The 19,487-nt window shown below is 43.1% G+C and overlaps 1 protein-coding gene across 13 annotated transcripts in view; it reads right to left on the bottom strand.

Moving 5' to 3' along the window:
- LOC123746605 (protein lin-54 homolog) overlaps positions 1-19,139 on the bottom strand; it is a 69,993-nt gene extending 50,854 nt beyond the window's left edge. For 5 of the 13 annotated variants that reach the window (XM_045728244.2, XM_069318381.1, XM_069318389.1 and 2 more), the window contains exons 1-5: positions 19,012-19,139; positions 14,878-14,898; positions 3,488-3,648; positions 2,794-2,971; positions 604-803 (exon numbers count right to left, since the gene is read on the bottom strand). In XM_045728244.2, coding sequence (XP_045584200.1) covers positions 604-803; positions 2,794-2,971; positions 3,488-3,648; positions 14,878-14,898; positions 19,012-19,045 — 594 coding nt within the window. In that variant the 5' untranslated portion in view covers positions 19,046-19,139. The remainder of the gene's footprint in view (positions 1-603; positions 804-2,793; positions 2,972-3,487; positions 3,649-14,877; positions 14,899-19,011) is intronic. The other 8 variants (XM_069318383.1, XM_069318385.1, XM_069318386.1 and 5 more) reach the window with 6 other exon arrangements.
- Positions 19,140-19,487: the final 348 nt, after the last annotated feature.

Below are 19,487 nucleotides of genomic sequence, written 5' to 3'. Positions count from 1 at the left end.
AAATTGAGCTCGAGAACCAAAAAATTTGAAAACGGGCATTCGAAAACCGAGGTTCCCCTATCTTGTTGGTGTACTCTGGGTATGTTGAGCCACTTTTCCATGTGCGCAGGTACACACTCAGTCTTGCATGCCTTCTCAATTAGTGGTACTTTTTTCTTTTCTTTTTTCTTTTTGTCAATGGCATTCCTTGTCTTTTGCTGTCTGCTTGTAAATGCTAGGTCAGATTTCAGAGAACTAAAGCATTATTAATCTGGTACTCTTCCTAGTACAGCAGTCAGGGATGGATGACTGGTAATTTGTCACTGGTTTATGCACAAACAGATTTTGCATCCAGGCATTGGGTATTATGGAGATTGGCTAAACTCAGTTTAAGTGCAGCTTGGAGGAATGCTGTATGGAGTAATCTAGCCATACATCCCATTTGCCTAATAAATTCCACCTGTTAGCATCAGTAATTTTCACATTCTGTGGATAGTTATAAATTTTTTAACGTTTATTCATCTCTAAAAAGACTTGTGGTTACCTTGGGATCTTCCAAGGATCATTAAAAAACAGTAATTTGAAAGAAAATAAATGAACAACATATAAGACTTTAGCACTCACTTGATTTTGCTGTAGAACAACAAACTGGCCGAGGCTACTTTTGATGATCTGGGGTGCATCGGTGACAATCTGGTGTGACGTGTTGTCTCCATCAGAGGAAACAGTAGCAAGTACAGCTGTCGTACCACCATCTCCTCCCGACAGCTCTTCCCCCGTCATGGTTATTAGTTCACTCCCTTGTTGCAACATCTCCATGTCTCCTTGTGGAAAGTAAACATTTATTTATAATCATTCACTTCTGTAATATCTCCTACAGCACAATAACTAAAAAGTCTGACAAATGCTACAAGTAAAAACATACGCCCAAGGCAAAGAGCAAAATGTAAATACCTCTCCCAAGACAACAAGTCTCCACTATAACAGTGACAGAGTACCTGGTCACCTTGTTCTGGAACATTTAAAATGTGTTGGATGAGAGCGGAGGACGGCTGAACTACTGGTTGAGGGTGGAGGAGGGGTGAAATTCCGGTTGAGGGTGGAGGAGGGGCGAACCAGTCGCGGGCAAAGGGGCAAACTGGTCGAGGGCAGAGGGGCAAACTGGTCGAGGGCAGAGGAGGGGTAAACTTGTCTAAGGCTGAGGAGGGGCGAACTGGTTGAGAGCAGAGAGGGGCGAACTTGTCTAGGACTGAGGAGAGGCAAGCTTGTCTAGGGATGAGGAGGGGTGAACCAGTCGAGGGCAAGGAAGGGATGAACTTGTCGAGGGCGGATGAGGGGGAAACTGGTCGAGGGCAGATGAGGGGCAAACTGGTGGAGGATGGGCAAATTGGTGGTGGTAGTGTGCCAGGCACAAATAGACATGTCAAGACGTAGTAGCATTGCCTGTCACAAGCACTAATTGCATACAAGTATAAAGCTATAAGCAACTTAATTTGCTGTTAATTATATTACCCGTTGAGAGAACAACTGAGAACAGGAACACAAGGGGCCGTCAGTTAGTTTTTTAAACGTTGTCCAATGTCAACAAATCTTTTTTGACTAGTTGTATATGAAAAGAGCTGCAATTGTTCCAAGTTTCAGTACTGCAGTCTAAATAGAAAGGGAGATTTTTAATTTTTGTATTTTTTTTTCAATGAATATTACACATTTTCAAGTGTCTATAAACAACCACACCTTTCAGTTATAATCATTCTATGACACTTTTCTGTCACATTAGCATATAATAAAGGATCTTTAGGAAGGGATTTTCCAAAACATCTTTAGTTTTCCTAATGCAAATAGTCAAAGTTCCCCCCTAAAATTATGAAAATATATCATGTTTATTGCTATTATAAAATCAATAAATGAACTTAGGAAGCAAAGCTTGTACCAGATTTTAGAGACATACTCTACATATAAGGTGTAAGTTTCATGTAAATTGAATAAAAAATGAAAGTTATAAGAATTTTTATGTTACTTGAAAATAAATAAGAAAATAATAAAGTCTAAGGTGCTGCCATCTGTGATTGAGGTTGACATCAACCAATTTCCTCTAAAATTGGCATCCTTACAGATAGGCTTACGTGCAGTCAGATGTATAAGTTTGATGCAAATCGTCCGATAAACAAATGAGAAAAATACTCTGGCAAAATCAAGCAAAATTTAAAAAAAAAAAAAAAAAAAATCAAATTTTTTTTTAAATTAATTTTTTTTTAATAAAACTAATTATATTTTTTTAATATATGATATTGTGATAGCTGAGTCATAGACATGATTTCAGTTGACACGTGTTTGATGATCGTTTTTGACCATTTTGGAAAATTTTTGACACATCATTCAATATTTTTTTCTCCCTTCCTATTTATGCTACGATGCTGAGACTTGGACCAGATGAAACCCTTTTCATATACAACACATCAAAAAAGTTTGAATGAAATCGAACCAGTTTTCATTTTTGGCATACAAGGGAGCCGGTCGGCCAAGAGGACAGCACACTGGACTTGTGATCCTGTGGTCCCGGGTTCGATCCCGGGCGCCGGCAAGAAACAATGGGCAGAGTTTCTTTCACCCTATGCCCCTGTTACCTAGCAGTAAAATAGGTACCTGGGTGTTAGTCAACTGTCACGGGCTGCTTCCTAGGGGCCTGGTCGAGGACCGGGCCGCGGGGACACTAAAAAGCCCCAAAATCATCTCAAGATAATCGAGATACATGAATAATAATGGCCCCTTAACATGAGCATAGATCCTGAATAAATGCATGTTGACAAAGCTTACCAATAACCTGTGCATGTTGCGTGAGAGCATCCACCTCCATGGGCTGGTGGTGGGATGTGTGGTGGTGGGATTGTGAATCAATCTGCTGTTGGTCATCCACGCCCTCACCACCCGACACCTCCACAATATTACCCACGGTGACCCCATCTGATATCAGCACCCCACTTGTGTCTACCACCTGCAGAAAGAAAAATTATATAAATGTGTTTGACCATTATGTTTAACATATGAGATGCATAGAATTATTTTACAATTAAGGCTGTATTCAGACATAAAAAAAATATCTTTCAATCAAAAATCCAATGACTGCCATTTCCATTGAAGGAAAATATATATACTATATACATTTGAAATGGGCAATCAAGTCAGCATCTTAAAGTTCCCTTTTTAACGTTCCTGATAACTGAATTCTTCGCCGTATCTGTTTTAAGATGTGGATGGAGGTGGCTTGCACAACATCCTCTTTTAGTACACTTCATTTATAAGCCATGTGTTCGAGTATGAATAGCAGCCAAAAGTTTTTGCTCACAAGTGTTACAAGTTTCAAGTTGGTATGGAGAGTCTAAAAATACTGATCAGATTTACAAGTACTGTACAGTACTATATATAACTAAGTTAACTTATAAGTAGATAGTTACAGTACAGCAATAACAAACCCTATGGCTTACCTCATAAGAGCTGCACTGTTACTTACATGTGCTTCATTTGCATCCTGAAGGGCCTCAAAGTCAGCCGCAGCTTGAATGTTCAATCCAACGAGGGCCTCCAGGTCCTGCTGGGTCAGCTGACTCGATAATTCTCCCAGGGCGGATGCATCAATAAATACGGTATTTCCTCCTTCACCGACATCTCTGTCTGAATACATAATGGAATTAGTGACTTCAGCTTTCCCTGGCAAGATAAAAACATTGAAACTCCAAAATCTGTGGGTCATAAAATATTTTTATTCCATGCTTCCCTATGACTTAACAAGTCAATTTCTGACCCAATCCCCTCCCCCTTTATTATTATTAATGATTATTAATAATTAATAATTATTAATTATTAATTAATAGTAAATCAGTATACCGATTATTAATGTGATATTGTATCAATATGTAGAAGAACACAAACATCTTCCACTTATATTATTATATAATAATCTACATGTAACCAGCATTCATGAAATATAGTGTACTCATTATCAAGATGTATTACTGACCTTTTCCTAACATTTTGTATCACAAAAGTGAACAAAAAGAGACATTTACGGTTCTAATTCTTAATGCACAGACAGTTACGATGCAACACAAAGCTAAGAATATTAAGAGGACTCACAAGCAAATAACATTTAATGAGACGGGTAATAATTGCATATCAAGTCCTTCATGCCAACATTTCCCAGAACTCTTGTGCTACATGTTTGAGCACCACTGATCTGGATAGATGACAATTTATTTTCATTCACTACTCTGCTTAACCTAAGAGTCCTGTAGTGTAGTGGTCAGCACAACCAGCTCACAACCAAGAGGTCCCAGGTTTGATTTCCATGGCAGGACACAGATGTTTGGGCATGTCTTTTTTCACTTTATTTGTCTGTTCACCTATTAGTAAATAGGTACCCAGGCACAGGGGCAACTACTGTAGGTTGCATCCTGGGAAAGGTCAGTAGCTAGCCTAGGGAAACCTCAATAAGCTTAACGGGCTTCTTACTCTCAACAAGGGGAACCAAACCATATAACTACATTATATGTAGAATCGTTCATTGCTGTAATTTGGAGTCATTCCGCGAGCGCTATGTCATGGGTTCGTATCCTGGCCGGGGAGGATTTACTGGGCGCAATTCCTTAACTGTAGCCTCTGTTTAACGCAACAGTAAAATATGTACTTGGATGAAAAAACGATTCTTCGCGGCAGGGGATCGTATTCCAGGGACCATAGGATTAAGGACTTGCCCGAAACGCTACGCGTACTAGTGGCTCTACAAGAATGTAACAACTCTTGTATATATCTCAAAAAAAAAAAAAAAAAAAAAAAAAAAAAAAAAAAAAATGTCTAAATCTCAATAATACCCCCAGGATAAATAGGAACCAGACTGGAATTGCTGCAATAAAACAAAACATTTATATACACATAGCCACCATACTATCACCGAATATTTTAGTTTAGGTCATGGTTCATCACGAAAACTTGGTATTTCACTTCCAGATAAACGTACAGTGTAACCCTGCTCAGACAGACTGCAGTGGGTGAGTAAGGACTGGTTCCCTGAGCAACCTGCCTGGTGTGCTCAGGAACCCACCGAAGGTAGCACCCACAGAAATCGTTATACTACACCATTACATACTTACAAATAGTCGTTTTAACTATTAGTAAAGATGCTCTCTCGTTTGCTATTAGAAAACTACCACAACTGTGGTGATATATATACTGTAGCCAAAAGGGACAACATATACCAAAATCTGGATATAGTCCAAAACATATACTGAACTGTTGGCTGGATTCTGGAGGTTACACTTTAGATAAACTTAATGATACTAGAATTATGATTTTGATTAAAAAGTATCATTCTGGTAAATTGATTTTGCTAATAGCTATTGCAGTAATCCTAACTAGTTCCTGTATTTAAGGTTTTGTTATCCCTCACTTTGTAATTACTGTATATTAAATACAGATCAGGAAGAAAAGTGTTGACACTAAACGAACCTGGGGAAACTATTTAAATATCTTAACACTAAACTCCAGTTCACATGAAAACAGGATGATATTTTGACCCCTCTTGGACTTAGTAGTCAATTACACACCAATTGCTATTCCTAAGATAAGTTTATAAGTCTGGAGACAGGGGTGCCATATTTGAGTTGCCAAAAGTCGCAAGCTGAAGAACTAAATGTCACAAACTTTACAATAAAAGTAGCCAAATATTTTTTTTCCGATTGATTCGCTTTTCAGAATAAACAGCCCAGCTTATTTTAACTGTCCCCGAAAAAGTAGCAAGTAGTGACATACATAGCTGGCATTTTAATTGAATACAATTAGCCTAATTGGTAACCCAACTGGGCTACAAGTAGCCCAATCTGGTATCCCTGTCTGGGGATGCCATTGTCTGATGTATCTGATATACCATTAAATGGGACGGGAAGCCTTTTACGCTTATTAAGGTACCCCGCCATCAAGGGTGAGACTAACTATTACTCACTAAGACTATTACTCATCCAACAGTGATTAACCCAACTGATGTACACATCACAGAGTGTGACACCATGTAACCAACTCCAACATACAGTCCTCAGTTACGATAACACAAGACCATTAAACATGGGGAATGCAACAGAAAAGAAATGAAGTTAAATACCAATAGACAAAATTAGAGCATAGAATGACAGAAACAACAAAATATAAAATTGAAACTAATGGTTAGAGTAGACTTCTCTTTACGCATCACTTGATATAACCTAGAGGCCAATGCCAGCAACCCCCTGACACTAAATGTGTTACATTATTACTATCCTCCTGACCCTAAATGTGTTACATTATTACTATCCTCCTGACCCTAAATGTGTTACATTATTACTATCCTTCTGACACTAAATGTGTTACATTATTACTATCCTTCTGACCCTAAATGTGTTACATTATTACTATCCTCCTGACCCTAAATGTGTTACATTATTACTATCCTTCTGACCCTAAATGTGTTACATTATTACTATCCTTCTGACCCTAAATGTGTTACATTATTACTATCCTTCTGACCCTAAATGTGTTACATTATTACTATCCTTCTGACCCTAAATGTGTTACATTATTACTATCCTTCTGACCCTAAATGTGTTACATTATTACTATCCTTCTGACCCTAAATGTGTTACATTATTACTATCCTCCTGACCCTAAATGTGTTACATTATTACTATCCTTCTGACCCTAAATGTGTTACATTATTACTATCCTTCTGACCCTAAATGTGTTACATTATTACTATCCTTCTGACCCTAAATGTGTTACATTATTACTATCCTCCTGACCCTAAATGTGTTACATTATTACTATCCTCCTGACCCTATATGTGTTATATAATTACTAAGTGCTTCCTATGCAAAGGCTAATAATTGTCTCTATGAATTTATGTTTCAGTCAACTATTTGTCCTAAACTACAGTGGCAGTATGTAAAATCTGGCAAAATCAAGCAAAAATCTTACCATAGACCATTCTCTAATGTTAATGACAATATTTTACCAGATAATCACTAACTACACATAACAGATTTAAGAACAAAAAAAACAGTGTTAAATGTAATGAAACGCCATTTTCTGGGTGAGATCCGGAAGCTCCCCCGAAACTATCCAGACTGAAATGGATATATTAGACTTTGGCATCCGTCAATGTGCATGGAGTAGGCCTATCGAGGATCACGAGCCAGAGCCTGGCCCCCCTCAGAGAGGCACGAGGAGCAGTGGCCTATAGAAACCCCCATGTGGTTGGAACCATTCTAAGTCTGCCATCGACTGGGTCAGGCATCCAGAAAGGTAAGCGCCCCAAAACAAACCCCTATTCAGGTTAACATTGCTACTGAAAGCCGAACGAGTGGACAGAACTCCTCAAATGAAAAAGAACAAATGAGCATGATGTCACCATGTCGCAGCGCTGCTGTCTGCGCAACCCTCTGTTTTCCCGAGAGGGGGAAGGGGAAGCCCCCAGACCCTCGCGCTGGCTACCCACACCCCAGTTCTGAGGCTGGATGTCAAAACATGTGAAAAAAAAAACACCGACCGGAGGGAAGGAGGGTTATCGCGAGCCTCTGTATTTCCCCCAGAAAATGGCGTTTCATTACATTCAATGCTGGCTTCCCGGAGCTACTTACCCAAAGACAAAACCAAGCAATAGGGACTTGCCAGGCAGGTGCTCGGCTCTCGCTCCTCAATTCAAAGTCGAGACAACTGACTACAACTGCTGACCCAATGCAACACAGGCCCCACTGGGCCCTGGAACATTAACAAGATAGTGAGCGGTCAGGACGCTGCTCGACCTCCAAAATCCCCGTGCCCGAATGTCAGCCCAAGACATGTTACCGAAGACAGCAGCCAACATAGCAAACTTACAAACGTCGTGGGCATGACGATGATAAACTGCAAGCTGGCTGGGCCGAATAACCTTGCAGATGACCTGAGAGACTCAAGCCCTGGACGAGGGAAGAAGGGAAACCAGGTCAACTCAAAGCACGTCCCTGGACACCAAAGCTGTGGCATGCAGATAACGGCAGAGAGTCACAACCAGACACAACACATGATGCACCCCAGCCTAACCAACCAAGCATCAACAACCCAAGGACCCCTCTGGAAAGCAGCAGACTCATTCTTCCCAGAAAAGGAGGAGACGGCTGCAAACGAACAAACCTGCCACCAGGACCAAAAGAGCAGAAACCCCTGCACTGGAGAAGAGCATGAAGCTCCCCGACTCAACCCCCAGAGGCCAATGCCAACAGGAAAGAGCTTTAGAAAAACAATCCTGAACCGAAGGGGCCACTGCAAACCAAGGAACAAAGAGAAAGAAGAACACCCGGTTCAATGACCAGGACAGCACGGGCAGTGCATGAGCAGGCCGGAGGTGAAACAACGCACGAGACAGCTTGCAGAACAGTGTAGAAGTTACATCAATATCGAACACAAGCTGCAGCGGCTCTGCCAGTGCCGCATGGTACAAGGTGACAGTATTCAGCATAGTATGATGGTCCTGCAACAACCACGAAAGGAAGGACAAGACAACCCTATCAGAGACAGAAATACACCTACGCAGAGATTAAGAAATAACAGAAGGACCCCCAGGAAATTTCATACTACCGCCGAGACGAAGCACTCAGGTGGGACACCATCAACAAAGTCACCTGCGCACCATACAAGTGATGATAGACCAGTCAGAAAGCCCAAACGCGAAGACTCGAAAAGACCGAACCAGCCACGTACCGGGTTAGACTGATCTGCTGAAAGAGGCGGAGCCACAGGAAGAACTTCAGGTTCGGACACCTAGCAAGCAGTGCCTGAAAACAAGGCTGGGCCGGCCACCAAGGGGACAGAAGGACAACTCTCCCCAGATAAGTCTCCAAGCGAGCCAGGACCTGGAGCAACAGATGAACCGGAGGGAAGAGGTATAGGTAACCCCATCTCGCCCAGTCCTGCCTGAAGACATCGACCCCAACAGCCTCGCAGTCGGGGAAGAGTGCCACATATAACGGGAGACGCCACAATCATGCTGACGTGAAGCGGTTCACTTCCTGAGGCCCGTATGTCCGGCAGAGCTAACTGAACGAGTCTGCATCGACCGTCCATTCTGTGGCAGGGAAATAAACTGGGACAGGCTGTCCGCCAGGAAGCTGGACACCTCCCGAACGTGAACGGCCAGGAGAGCCAAACCCCGAGAACTCAGCAGACGAGTCACCCGAAGGGACCAGCCCAAAAGAGCCAAGAACTGCATCGAACCCCCATGATTCAGGCAATGAATCACCGGGGAGCAGTCCAAATGGAGCTTACGGGAACCCAACCATGGCGCAGAGTGATCACCGTGCTGACCAGACGAAGACGGGTCCAAAGGTTCCGCCGGCGCCGAACTGCCGCCACTGGCCCACCACAACAGAAGGAACCTCGAGTCCTGGCACAGGTTTCGTCGATCAACATCGATCCGTGAGCGACCTGAACCCTCCGAAGCGACATCCACACAGCCGGGAACTCCTGCACCGTGCTGTGAGCCCAACGGAAGGATGAACCCCACCGTCCCTGGTCGGCCTGGTGAGCAATGGTAACAAAGCCCCAGCCAAGAAATGACGCGTCCGTGAACACATCGAGCGAGGGCTTGGGGAGGTGCCTAGGCACTGAACCCCGAAAAACCTGAAGAGGAAGGCAGCGACACAGCAACTGATGCAAGGCCCCCGGAGGCAGAACCCAATGACCGCGAGAGAGGCGGAAGGGACGTCCCCAAAGGAACCAGAACAGCCGACGAAGCCAAATCCAACCCGGTGAAAAAACCATTACAGCAAAATTTAGACTCCGGTACAAACCCTCGAGCAACCGTCTCATGACCCGGGAGCCCCCCAAAAACAGGCGAAGGTGGGACTGCAGCCGAAGCAGAGCCTCTGGAGGGAGAGACAATGAAGCAATCCGAGCGTCCTACACAAGACCCTGCCACGACCTGAACCTGAGAGGGAATCAGATGGGACTTCCTCCAGTTCATTAGGAACCCGAACCCGACGAGCTGGGAAAGAACCAAATCCCTGGTGAGCACACGCAGAACAAAGCCTGGTGTGGGCTCCCTGGCTAGGAGCCCACACCAGTCAGTCGTCGAGGTAGGCCAGAACCCGAACACCTAAAAGAAGCAGACGGGCCACCAAGACTAGGGTAAGGCTTGTGAAAATGCGAGGTCCCAGATTCAAGCCGAACAGAAGGCAACAAAAGCAGTAACCCTGACACCCCACAACAAAACCGAGCCAGTCCCTGAACCCCAGATGAATCGGGACGTGCCAATAAGTGCCCTTAAGGTCCAGGGACACCATCCAAGCATCCGGCTCCAACTGAAGATAGACCTGGGACAGAGTAGTCATCCAAAAGGAGGGGCAAGAAACCCACGGGTTCAGACGGAACAAGTCCAGAACGAACCTGAGGTTTGCGTAGTCTTGTTTCGGAACCAGAAACAGGCGGGAAACCCACCTGAGGGACGAGGTCGTTTCGACCACACCCAAGCAAACCCTCTATGAGATGACACGACTGAGCATAGAAGCAGCAGCCTGCCCTGCCAACCCTGAACTCCCCAAAGGAGGAAGGGCCACACACCACCACCACAGGTGGCACGAAACGACCAGAAAGGCCCACAAATCATGGGACCAGGCTTGAGCAAACATGGCAATCTTTCACCCCCCCCCCCCCATCACCCCGTCAATGGGACAAACCGCGAAAGGGTCAACGCCCCTTATGGAACCCAACCTTGGCACAGAATGATCACCGTGCCGACCTGACGAAGATGGGTCCAAAGGCAGCGCCAGCACCGAAACTGTTACCACTGGCCCACCACGACAGGAGGAACCTCGAGCCCTGGCATGACCCTTCCGGGAAGACCCCCCACGGGGCCCCCCAGAGAACCAACAAGTTTGATATAGGACGACAACTAGACGAAGCTGCCTGCAGATACTGCACAACCGGAGACTCTGCAAATAGCAACAGGCAAAAAGCAAAGAAAGCCTAAGAGCCAGGGGCCCAAGTGGATTTCACAGAAGAAGCAAGCATCGTTTGCCAACACGCGAGATGAGAAGCAAAAAAACAGCGACACTGCATCCCACAGGATCTGCCCAAACAGCTTCAAAAGTGTAAACGATGCTTGCACCACCGAGGCCAATGCACCAGACCCAGGAGCGGCCCCAAGCGCCTCCACATCCTCCTCAAGCCAGTACGAGGACAGTTCGAGAAGGGATAAGAATCACAAGGCCAAAGCCAACAGGCCACAGGCGTGCAAGTCCTCAGTGATCAACGAAGCCGAAAGGGAAGGGACCTGCACGTGAAGCTGCTCCACATTGACATCTCGGGAAAGGGCAGAGGCGAACAAGCACACACTGAGGTGCTCAAACTCGCCCTCCAGTAAAACCTGCACCACCATTTGAGCCTCACGCCATTCAAGCATGCAGGACCAACAGAACAAATGCCATGCCTCCAACGAGAAAAAGGGGCAGTCTGCAAGTCAGGATGACTCTGGAACCTCATAACGAACCTAGTAGGGACATAGCTGGAGACAGGAAAACAGGAGCCAGAGACATACGACCGTTGCCAATCACATCAGCCGAAGAACTTGGGTGTGGCTGGCCAGCGCGAGGGTCTGAGGCTCCCCCTTCCCCCTCCTGGGGAGAGGGGGATGCACAGACAGCGGCGTGGCGACGTGGTGACATCATGCTCGTTTTCATTTGGGGAGTTCTGTCCACTTGTTCGGCTTTCAGTAGTAACGTTAACCAGAATAGGGGTTTGTTTTGAGGCGCTTACCTTTCTGGGTACCTGACCTGGTTGATGATAGACATAGAATGCTTCCAACCACACAGGGGGGGTTTCTATAGGCCATTGCTCCTCGTGCCTCTCTGAGGGGGCCAGGTTCTGGCTCGTGGTCCCCGGTAGGCCTAGAACTCTATGCACGTTGACTGATTCCAGTCTAATAGGTGTAGTATCCATATCAGCCTGGATAGCTCCGGGAAGCTGCAGGGGCTCCCCCCCAGAAAAAGGCTTTGAGTGAATATGAAAAGCGTCTTTCTCATTAAAACTTTTAGTTGTTGCCCAAGATAAGATTCCTCTACATCCATTTGATTGCATCAAGACAATCAGGGCAACATACTGCACAGCTGATGCAGAGAATCTTCCAAACAGCCCTGCAATGTTATAATAATGCCAAAGAGGCACTGAAACAATCCATTTTGCTTGAAATGACTACTTTTAGACTCCTCCAGCTCCTTATTTGCATCATAAGTGACCTCCAAGGAGAACTTTCTCTAACAAGGTTTACCAGCGGACTTCCACCAGGTCACTAACGCCACATCAGGGTTCTACAATTCCATTTTCCCTATATCCTTTCATAATAAAACAACTCTATGCATAGAGTTGTTTCCTACGCATGGGAAAATAAGTGATAAAAAGGGGGACAGAGCAACCAAATGCTTCCCACAGAAAGGAGCTTTTTCTATTTCCTCAAACCATTATTTATGAACCACTACACGTGGTTGCTCCTCGAGGTAAGAATCGGTTAAAGGGGAAAGTACCAAATGAAAACACTGGAGGAAACTTGCCTTTACTGTAGAAGTGTGCCTGAAGAATGCTGAAGGGGAAAGGCCCTGTCCTCTGGCACATGTTGTTCCCCATTGCTACAAAGGGCTGAATAAAGCCATTAACCATAACAATAGTATGATGAAATAGGGAAGGTTTAACAAGAGAGCAAGCAAGCCCTAAGCTACCCAGGAAAAGCTAATAACCGTCATCAGAGTAAAACTTAAAACCTAAAGAAGAACATCACGCACCACTTAACTGAATGTGAATGCATGCATGACTAGAAGAGAATCTTTTCCATCAAAACTCTCCAGACAATCCACATGCAAAGAACGGAGAGAAGCCTAGACACACTCCGAACAATAATTCGGCCTATACAAACTACAAAATAACGGAAAAGAAAGACTGACTATGTAGGAACACAAGAAAGGAGTCCTAAGTAAACATAACTATGAACTCGAGATGAATTGATGCTAAAATAAGGATCATTTAGTGATGAACTTCCTGGATGCAAGAAGAAGCCAGGAAAGGAGAAACATCAGAGTATAACAAGAGGACAACTCTTGAACAAATTCACAATGAGGGTTCAAACCTGCGTCCGAGATGATCCCAGATGTGCCCTAGGGTTGTCGATTGCGTCACGACATGGTTAAAAGAATTGCAACCGGGAGTAGGTTCAAACCCTCATCACGGCCCTTGTGGATTTGTTCATTGATGTATCACACTATTGTGATTTCTGTGTATATAGGACAACTCTTGACTCTACCATAGAACACCAAAAACAGACTAATTGAACAGAGCACACAAAGCCTCCTGGAACACAATAAGCATGGTCAAAGTCAAGGCCATGGGAATCTGGCCCAATTAAAAAAAAATGGCATCTTACAGTTTGTTTGAGACAAATGGCATACCCAAGAAGAAAGACCATCAAATAAATGAGACAGAGTCCACCATGATAACCTAAACCTCAATGAAAATTCACATCAGGCCACTGTAGCATTCCTGGTGTGTTGCCATCTACATAGCAGTGTCGCAGTTGCAAGATAAGGAGAAAAATGAATAACAACCATGTGCGCTAGATGTTCGTGGTTGTCACGCGCACACACCTCCCAGAAGCCTTGTTGGAATGAGCTCTTAGGTAAATAGAAAACAATAATTGCTGCCAAATTAAATGGCATAGTCTTTGGTGAAAGCCAATACCTGTCTGGGATCAAAATATGCTTTGAAAGACCGTGGAAGAAGTGAGCAGCTGGTATTGCAGCCAGGCAGCTATTCATTTGAACTCAATGAATGCCAAGTCCCACCTGGTAAATAAAAACGGGGAGGTGATATGTCTTGACTGTGATTGTACCTCAGTGGTCTATTACTTAAACCAGTGGGACTTGCTCTGTTCCTTTACCTGTGGGGCTGCAAAGATTTAATTTCTCAAAATTTTTGTTTTTGGGGGATTTCACATTCAGGGAGTGTTGAAGGTTCTCACATAGAATATAATGAAATGCCTCTTTTCGGTGGGTCCCTCAGTAGCTCTTTGTCCTCACCCTGTTCTCTTCCCTGGAGTTGTTTTCGATTTGGGCATCTCATGAATGAGGTGGCAGGCAGGAATTTATCCATAATAATGATTTTTTGGCCAGGTTATGATTTTTTTACATGCATTTGTTTGTTTTGTTGCCCTTTTTGCTATCTGGCAAGACTTTTCCAGTTTTAAATTGATCTCTAACCCCCAGAATCTCCTCACCTCATTGAGGATAAAATAGAGAAACGCCCGAAACGCTTTGCGTAATAGTGGCTTTAGGCATTGTATGTACTAGCTCTATCTATAAAGCCAACAAACTTTGTAAAATCTCTTTATGTATGTACCTTTACCTAAATAAATATTATTATTATTATTATTATTATTATAGAGTTTGCAGACACCCAACCCACACACATGAAAAGAAAGCAAAGTGACCGTTTCAGTCCATGACGGAACAAAGGATCGACACTTTACATTCTTTTTATAAGTAATTGGGTGCCTAACTTTCAACCATGCTATTGTCACTTACTCTCTGCAGAGTTTACATAAATTTTTCAGGAAAGAATTTTGTTAAAAATATGGAGATATAAATTAATTAAATTTTCTACATGCAATAAGAATTGCAGATATAATATCTGATTATTCATTATCAAATTTTTTAGTGTCATAGGCTATATTAAAAATATAATTGCTATTTTTGTATTTATTGAAAAATATTTGTTCATTTACACTACAATAACCAATTCTTTTCAAGAATACCATATCAAACAAAACAGCAATGATTGTCTGCATGTTAAAATTATACTCACAAAAAATTGAAGTCTGGAGTTCTGAAAAAAGTTGGGAGGATTTTATTAATTTTGTGAGCGTGAGAATCTAACATTTTCAGAGTTACAGTATAACCTCCCAAGCGAGAGTTCACATGTATGGGCCTGAGATAGCGGCCGACTGCTCTACAATATGTAATCCAGACATTTACAGTATTTGTCACAGATAATGATGAACATTAAATCAGACATTTTGAAGACTGCTAGCATTCCTTGACTGATAGATCTCTGTTACACACAGAAATCACAATAGTGATGCATCAAATGCATCAAATAATGCATCTTGGACGTAGGTTCGAATCCTCGTCATGGCCCTTGTGGATTTGTGCGATAGATCTCTGGCTATGCACTACCTTACGAAGCCTTTTCAAATCTAAATGACTCCCTCATTTTTTATTATTAAAACATATTTCTGCAATTTCTTCAATTACTGTACACTGAATCTCAGAATATTTTTGTCACCTAAAATGTGATAGCTTGAAGCTTATATATAAAAATTTGCAAACTTATTATTAAATTCCATCCTTCATAGATTAAGTAGATACTGTATATCTATATATCTACATAGATTATAGAAAAATAATGAAGAAGTTTTATTCTTTACTTGAACTGCTCATACTGTACAGTACTTAACTACTTTGTACTTTGAAGTAAGTACATATCACTACTTTGATTTATAGTACTCTTCTGTACAACTAATTTATGTAGTGTACAGTACTGTATATATATTATTTACTGTGCATTATTCTTATTTCAACATACATTTAAATCAAATTACTGTACCTGTATATATAATTCAGATACAGTACTGTAACTAATCTCTCAAACAATGCTCAACATAATCCAGACAACATATACTAAAATTTCAACCAATATTATATATGTTGGTTACATTAACAAATGAAAGACAATGTCAATAGATACGAGAATAAAAGTACAGTATTTACATGGCTTCTGAATCGCCCTAAACTTTTTCGTCTAAAAAGTATGCATTCAAATTTGTCATATCCAACTACTGTACCATCAAAAACTGCAAAAATCCTATTTTTAGAAGTCATGTAATCATACATACTTTTTTGGTTTTGGTGCTGTCTAAGTATTCAAGCAAGAGGTTTGTTGACCAGACCACACACTAGAAGGTGAAGGGACGACAACGTTTCGGTCCGTCCTGGACCATTCTCAAGTCAATTGTGCAATCGACTTGAGAATGGTCCAGGACGGATCGAAACGTCGTCGTCCCTTCACCTTCTAGTGTGTGGTCTGGTCAACATACTTTAGCCACGTTTTTGTGACTTATCGCCTGCAAGCAAGAGGTTTGTTGCCAAGTACTTAATTAGGCCAAGTACTTGAGGGGGCCTCGTAGCCTGGTGGATAGCGCGCAGGACTCGTAATTCTGTGGCGCGGGTTCGATTCCCGCACGAGGCAGAAACAAATGGGCAAAGTTTCTTTCACCCTGAATGCCCCTGTTACCTAGCAGTAAATAGGTACCTGGGAGTTAGTCAGCTGTCACGGGCTGCTTCCTGGGGGTGGAGGCCTGGTCGAGGACCGGGCCGCGGGGACACTAAAGCCCCGAAATCATCTCAAGATAAACTCAAGATAGGCTACAACCCCATATCCATAAGCAAATAGACAATAGTTTAACTAGAAAACACTATAGCAGATTGTAAACAACAAGTATTGTACTATAAAGTACGAAGTATCAGTTGTAAATTACTTTACTATAAGCCATTAATTTTAATATCCAAGGGATACATGACAAAAACTTATTTAAAGAGAAACACTCCTATGGACAAATCCTACCAAAATGCTTTGTAGATTACAACTCGGCTCAACCACGGAGTGAAGCTGCCAACCCTTTTCAAACTACCACATCTTCACAATGGGGAAGATACAGTATCAACATCACACAATTATGCTACCCAAGAATCATTAATAAAATTAAGTACTGTGCTACATATTAATTAGTATACGTGTGTATTAAGTATTATACAGATACTAATTATAAATATACTGTACATGATAAGACATTGTTAATAACACGTTAATAACAGTTACTGTACATAAGCAACCTCTATTAAATTCTAGAACAATTCCCGAAGCCTCGATAACCCAAATAAAGATGACCTGGCAACATACTAAAACAGTACAGATCGGTTCATGCAGCACAAAATTAGCATTCAAATTTCCAGACCTAATCAGTCACATACAGTTGGATAGCGCGCAGCATACAGGCTGCCTTGGGTACAGGATACCGTAAACAAAATTATTAATGCAAACTCTAGTCAAAATTAGTATTTTATGAAATGACTGTGAAATGGAAGTTTACGACCATACTCCCTTAAGGGTACTATTAATGTTATTACAATACTAGCACGAGCAACTGGGTATACATTAGTTTCGAACCTTAGATCATTTACAGCAGTCTCACAAAAAAATCTTAGGAGCAAAAGGGTGGTAGACAGTTGGAACAAGTGAGGTGGTGGTGGAGGCCAAAACCGTCAGTAGTTTCAAAGTGTTATAAGACAAAGAGTACTAGGAAGATGGGACACCACAAGCGTTGCTCTCATTCTGTAACTACACTTAGGTAATTATAACAAAAGTTCATGAAATTAACTGATTTCATTTGTTAAAAATTTTATGCCTACTGCATCTTATACATAGATGATACCATCTGACAGGAATTATGTTAATTTCTTGTTATTTGTGACATCAAATCCTTCACAGACAAGCACCTTGCACACACTGACACTTAAAATTCCTCTACCTAAAACACAATGTCACAGAAAAACCTTTGCAATAAGTTGCAACATTAGCCTAGCCCCTGACACCAAGATGAACTACACCGCCAAGCACCGAGGGCCGTCCGCTCCTCCACTTCACAATTAACTGCCCTACATCCATATTCCGAAACGCACAATAGAGCTGCCCACTCCCACCCTCGTGCGTGCCTACGTTACACCTACAAATACAGAGGTCTACAGCAGGGTCCCCCAAGGCCCAACCTCACGTCTACAACTCCCAAGATATTAAGGCCCACGACAGGACCTCCCGATCTCGAACCTGCCCTCCACCTCCCAGCTACTTTCATTAGACAAACCCTACCTCACACACACCTGTCATCCACTCCCAGGTACCTGGGGGGTGCCCAATTCCAGTTCCAATAGCGTATATTAAGGTTGTTGGGGTTAAAAAGCTCGTAGTTGGATCTCAGTTCCGGACTGACGGTACACCGCCTGGTGCTTACTGTCACGCTCCGAACTGCTAACTAGCCCCGCCAGCTCGCACAGGGTGCTTTTCATCTCCTGTGCTCTTCATCGAGTGTCCCGAGTGGCCTGCACTTTTACTTTGAACAAATTAGAGTGCTCAGAGCAGGCTACTTTAATGGCCTGAATGTCTATGTATGGCTCTTCATGGAGCTCATGCCCACCACCTCCCAGGTACCACAGAAACTAGTGGGGACCACCTACCCATCTACCATTCTACCCTACATGTCCCCAGTACCAAGAGACACCCTAACTACACCCACCCTATATCACCCTTATTTCCTACCCTCCTGGGGGCTCCTCGCACGCCTGCACCGCCCTCCCCCCGCACCTCCTGCTGCAGACATTCTCTCACCACACTCCTACACACCCTGCACCATCCCCGGGTCTAAAAATACGTATATAAAGAGGTTTGTTTTCATTGATTATCACTATTTTAGGTTTGGAGTGAGGCGGAGGGGGCGCCTCGCAGGGGCCTCCACCGCCCCAACTCTGGCCCTAAACCACCTCCTTCCTCCACTGTCCCTTCACGTGTGGTCAAGGTGGGGAGGGAGGAGGGCAGAGACGGGCGCCAGGGGCGAGAGGAGGGCGCTTACCGGGGTTATCGTGAGGCATGGCGAGGGTGTTCAAACTCAGCGCCCCACCATTAGCCTGGAGTTGGTGTGATGGTGTGCGCAGCCCGGCCCCGCTGCCACCTCCTCCCACACCCACCACTCTCACCCCCGCCCACACCTCGCCCACCCTCTCCCCACACACGCTACACACGCCACATGTCCTCCACGCCTCCTCCTCCAGTCCCACCGCCGTACCATACGGGGGTTAGCGACACATGTACCCTAGTGGTGCAGTATACCTGGCATATTAAACTCCACTCCCGCCATCACCATTCAAGCCATCAACTTCCGCTCAAAACATTGAGCTCCCGGTCCACCTTCCTTCACTATTACACAACTCAACTACACATCTACTCGCAGGATCAACTCGTAGGAAATTATGAGAGAGAAATATTTTTATATTAAATTTATTTGTAGTGACAGGACTGTAATCTGCGATAAGAAATCCATCGTGACTTTTCTTTTCTATTTTTATATAAATATTTGCCCTTCATATTTTACATAGAAAACTTACTAAATTAACTTTGAGTATAATATATTTGAAATAATTTCTAATGTTACATTTATCTTGCCCAAATGCTAAAAAGTTAATATAGTTTTTCGCTCCCATGTTTATGTTTTGATAAGTATAGTAAATTAACTGAGATTTAATTTCCGAGCACAAATATTGGCATAAAATAACGTTTCCCAAATTACTAGAGAGATATAAAAAATA

Source organism: Procambarus clarkii, chromosome 90 (assembly GCF_040958095.1).
Source record: "Procambarus clarkii isolate CNS0578487 chromosome 90, FALCON_Pclarkii_2.0, whole genome shotgun sequence".
Classification (NCBI taxonomy): Eukaryota; Metazoa; Arthropoda; class Malacostraca; order Decapoda; family Cambaridae; genus Procambarus; species Procambarus clarkii.
Note: the sequence above shows the minus strand (reverse complement) of the source record. Positions and strands in the feature narration are given on the sequence as shown.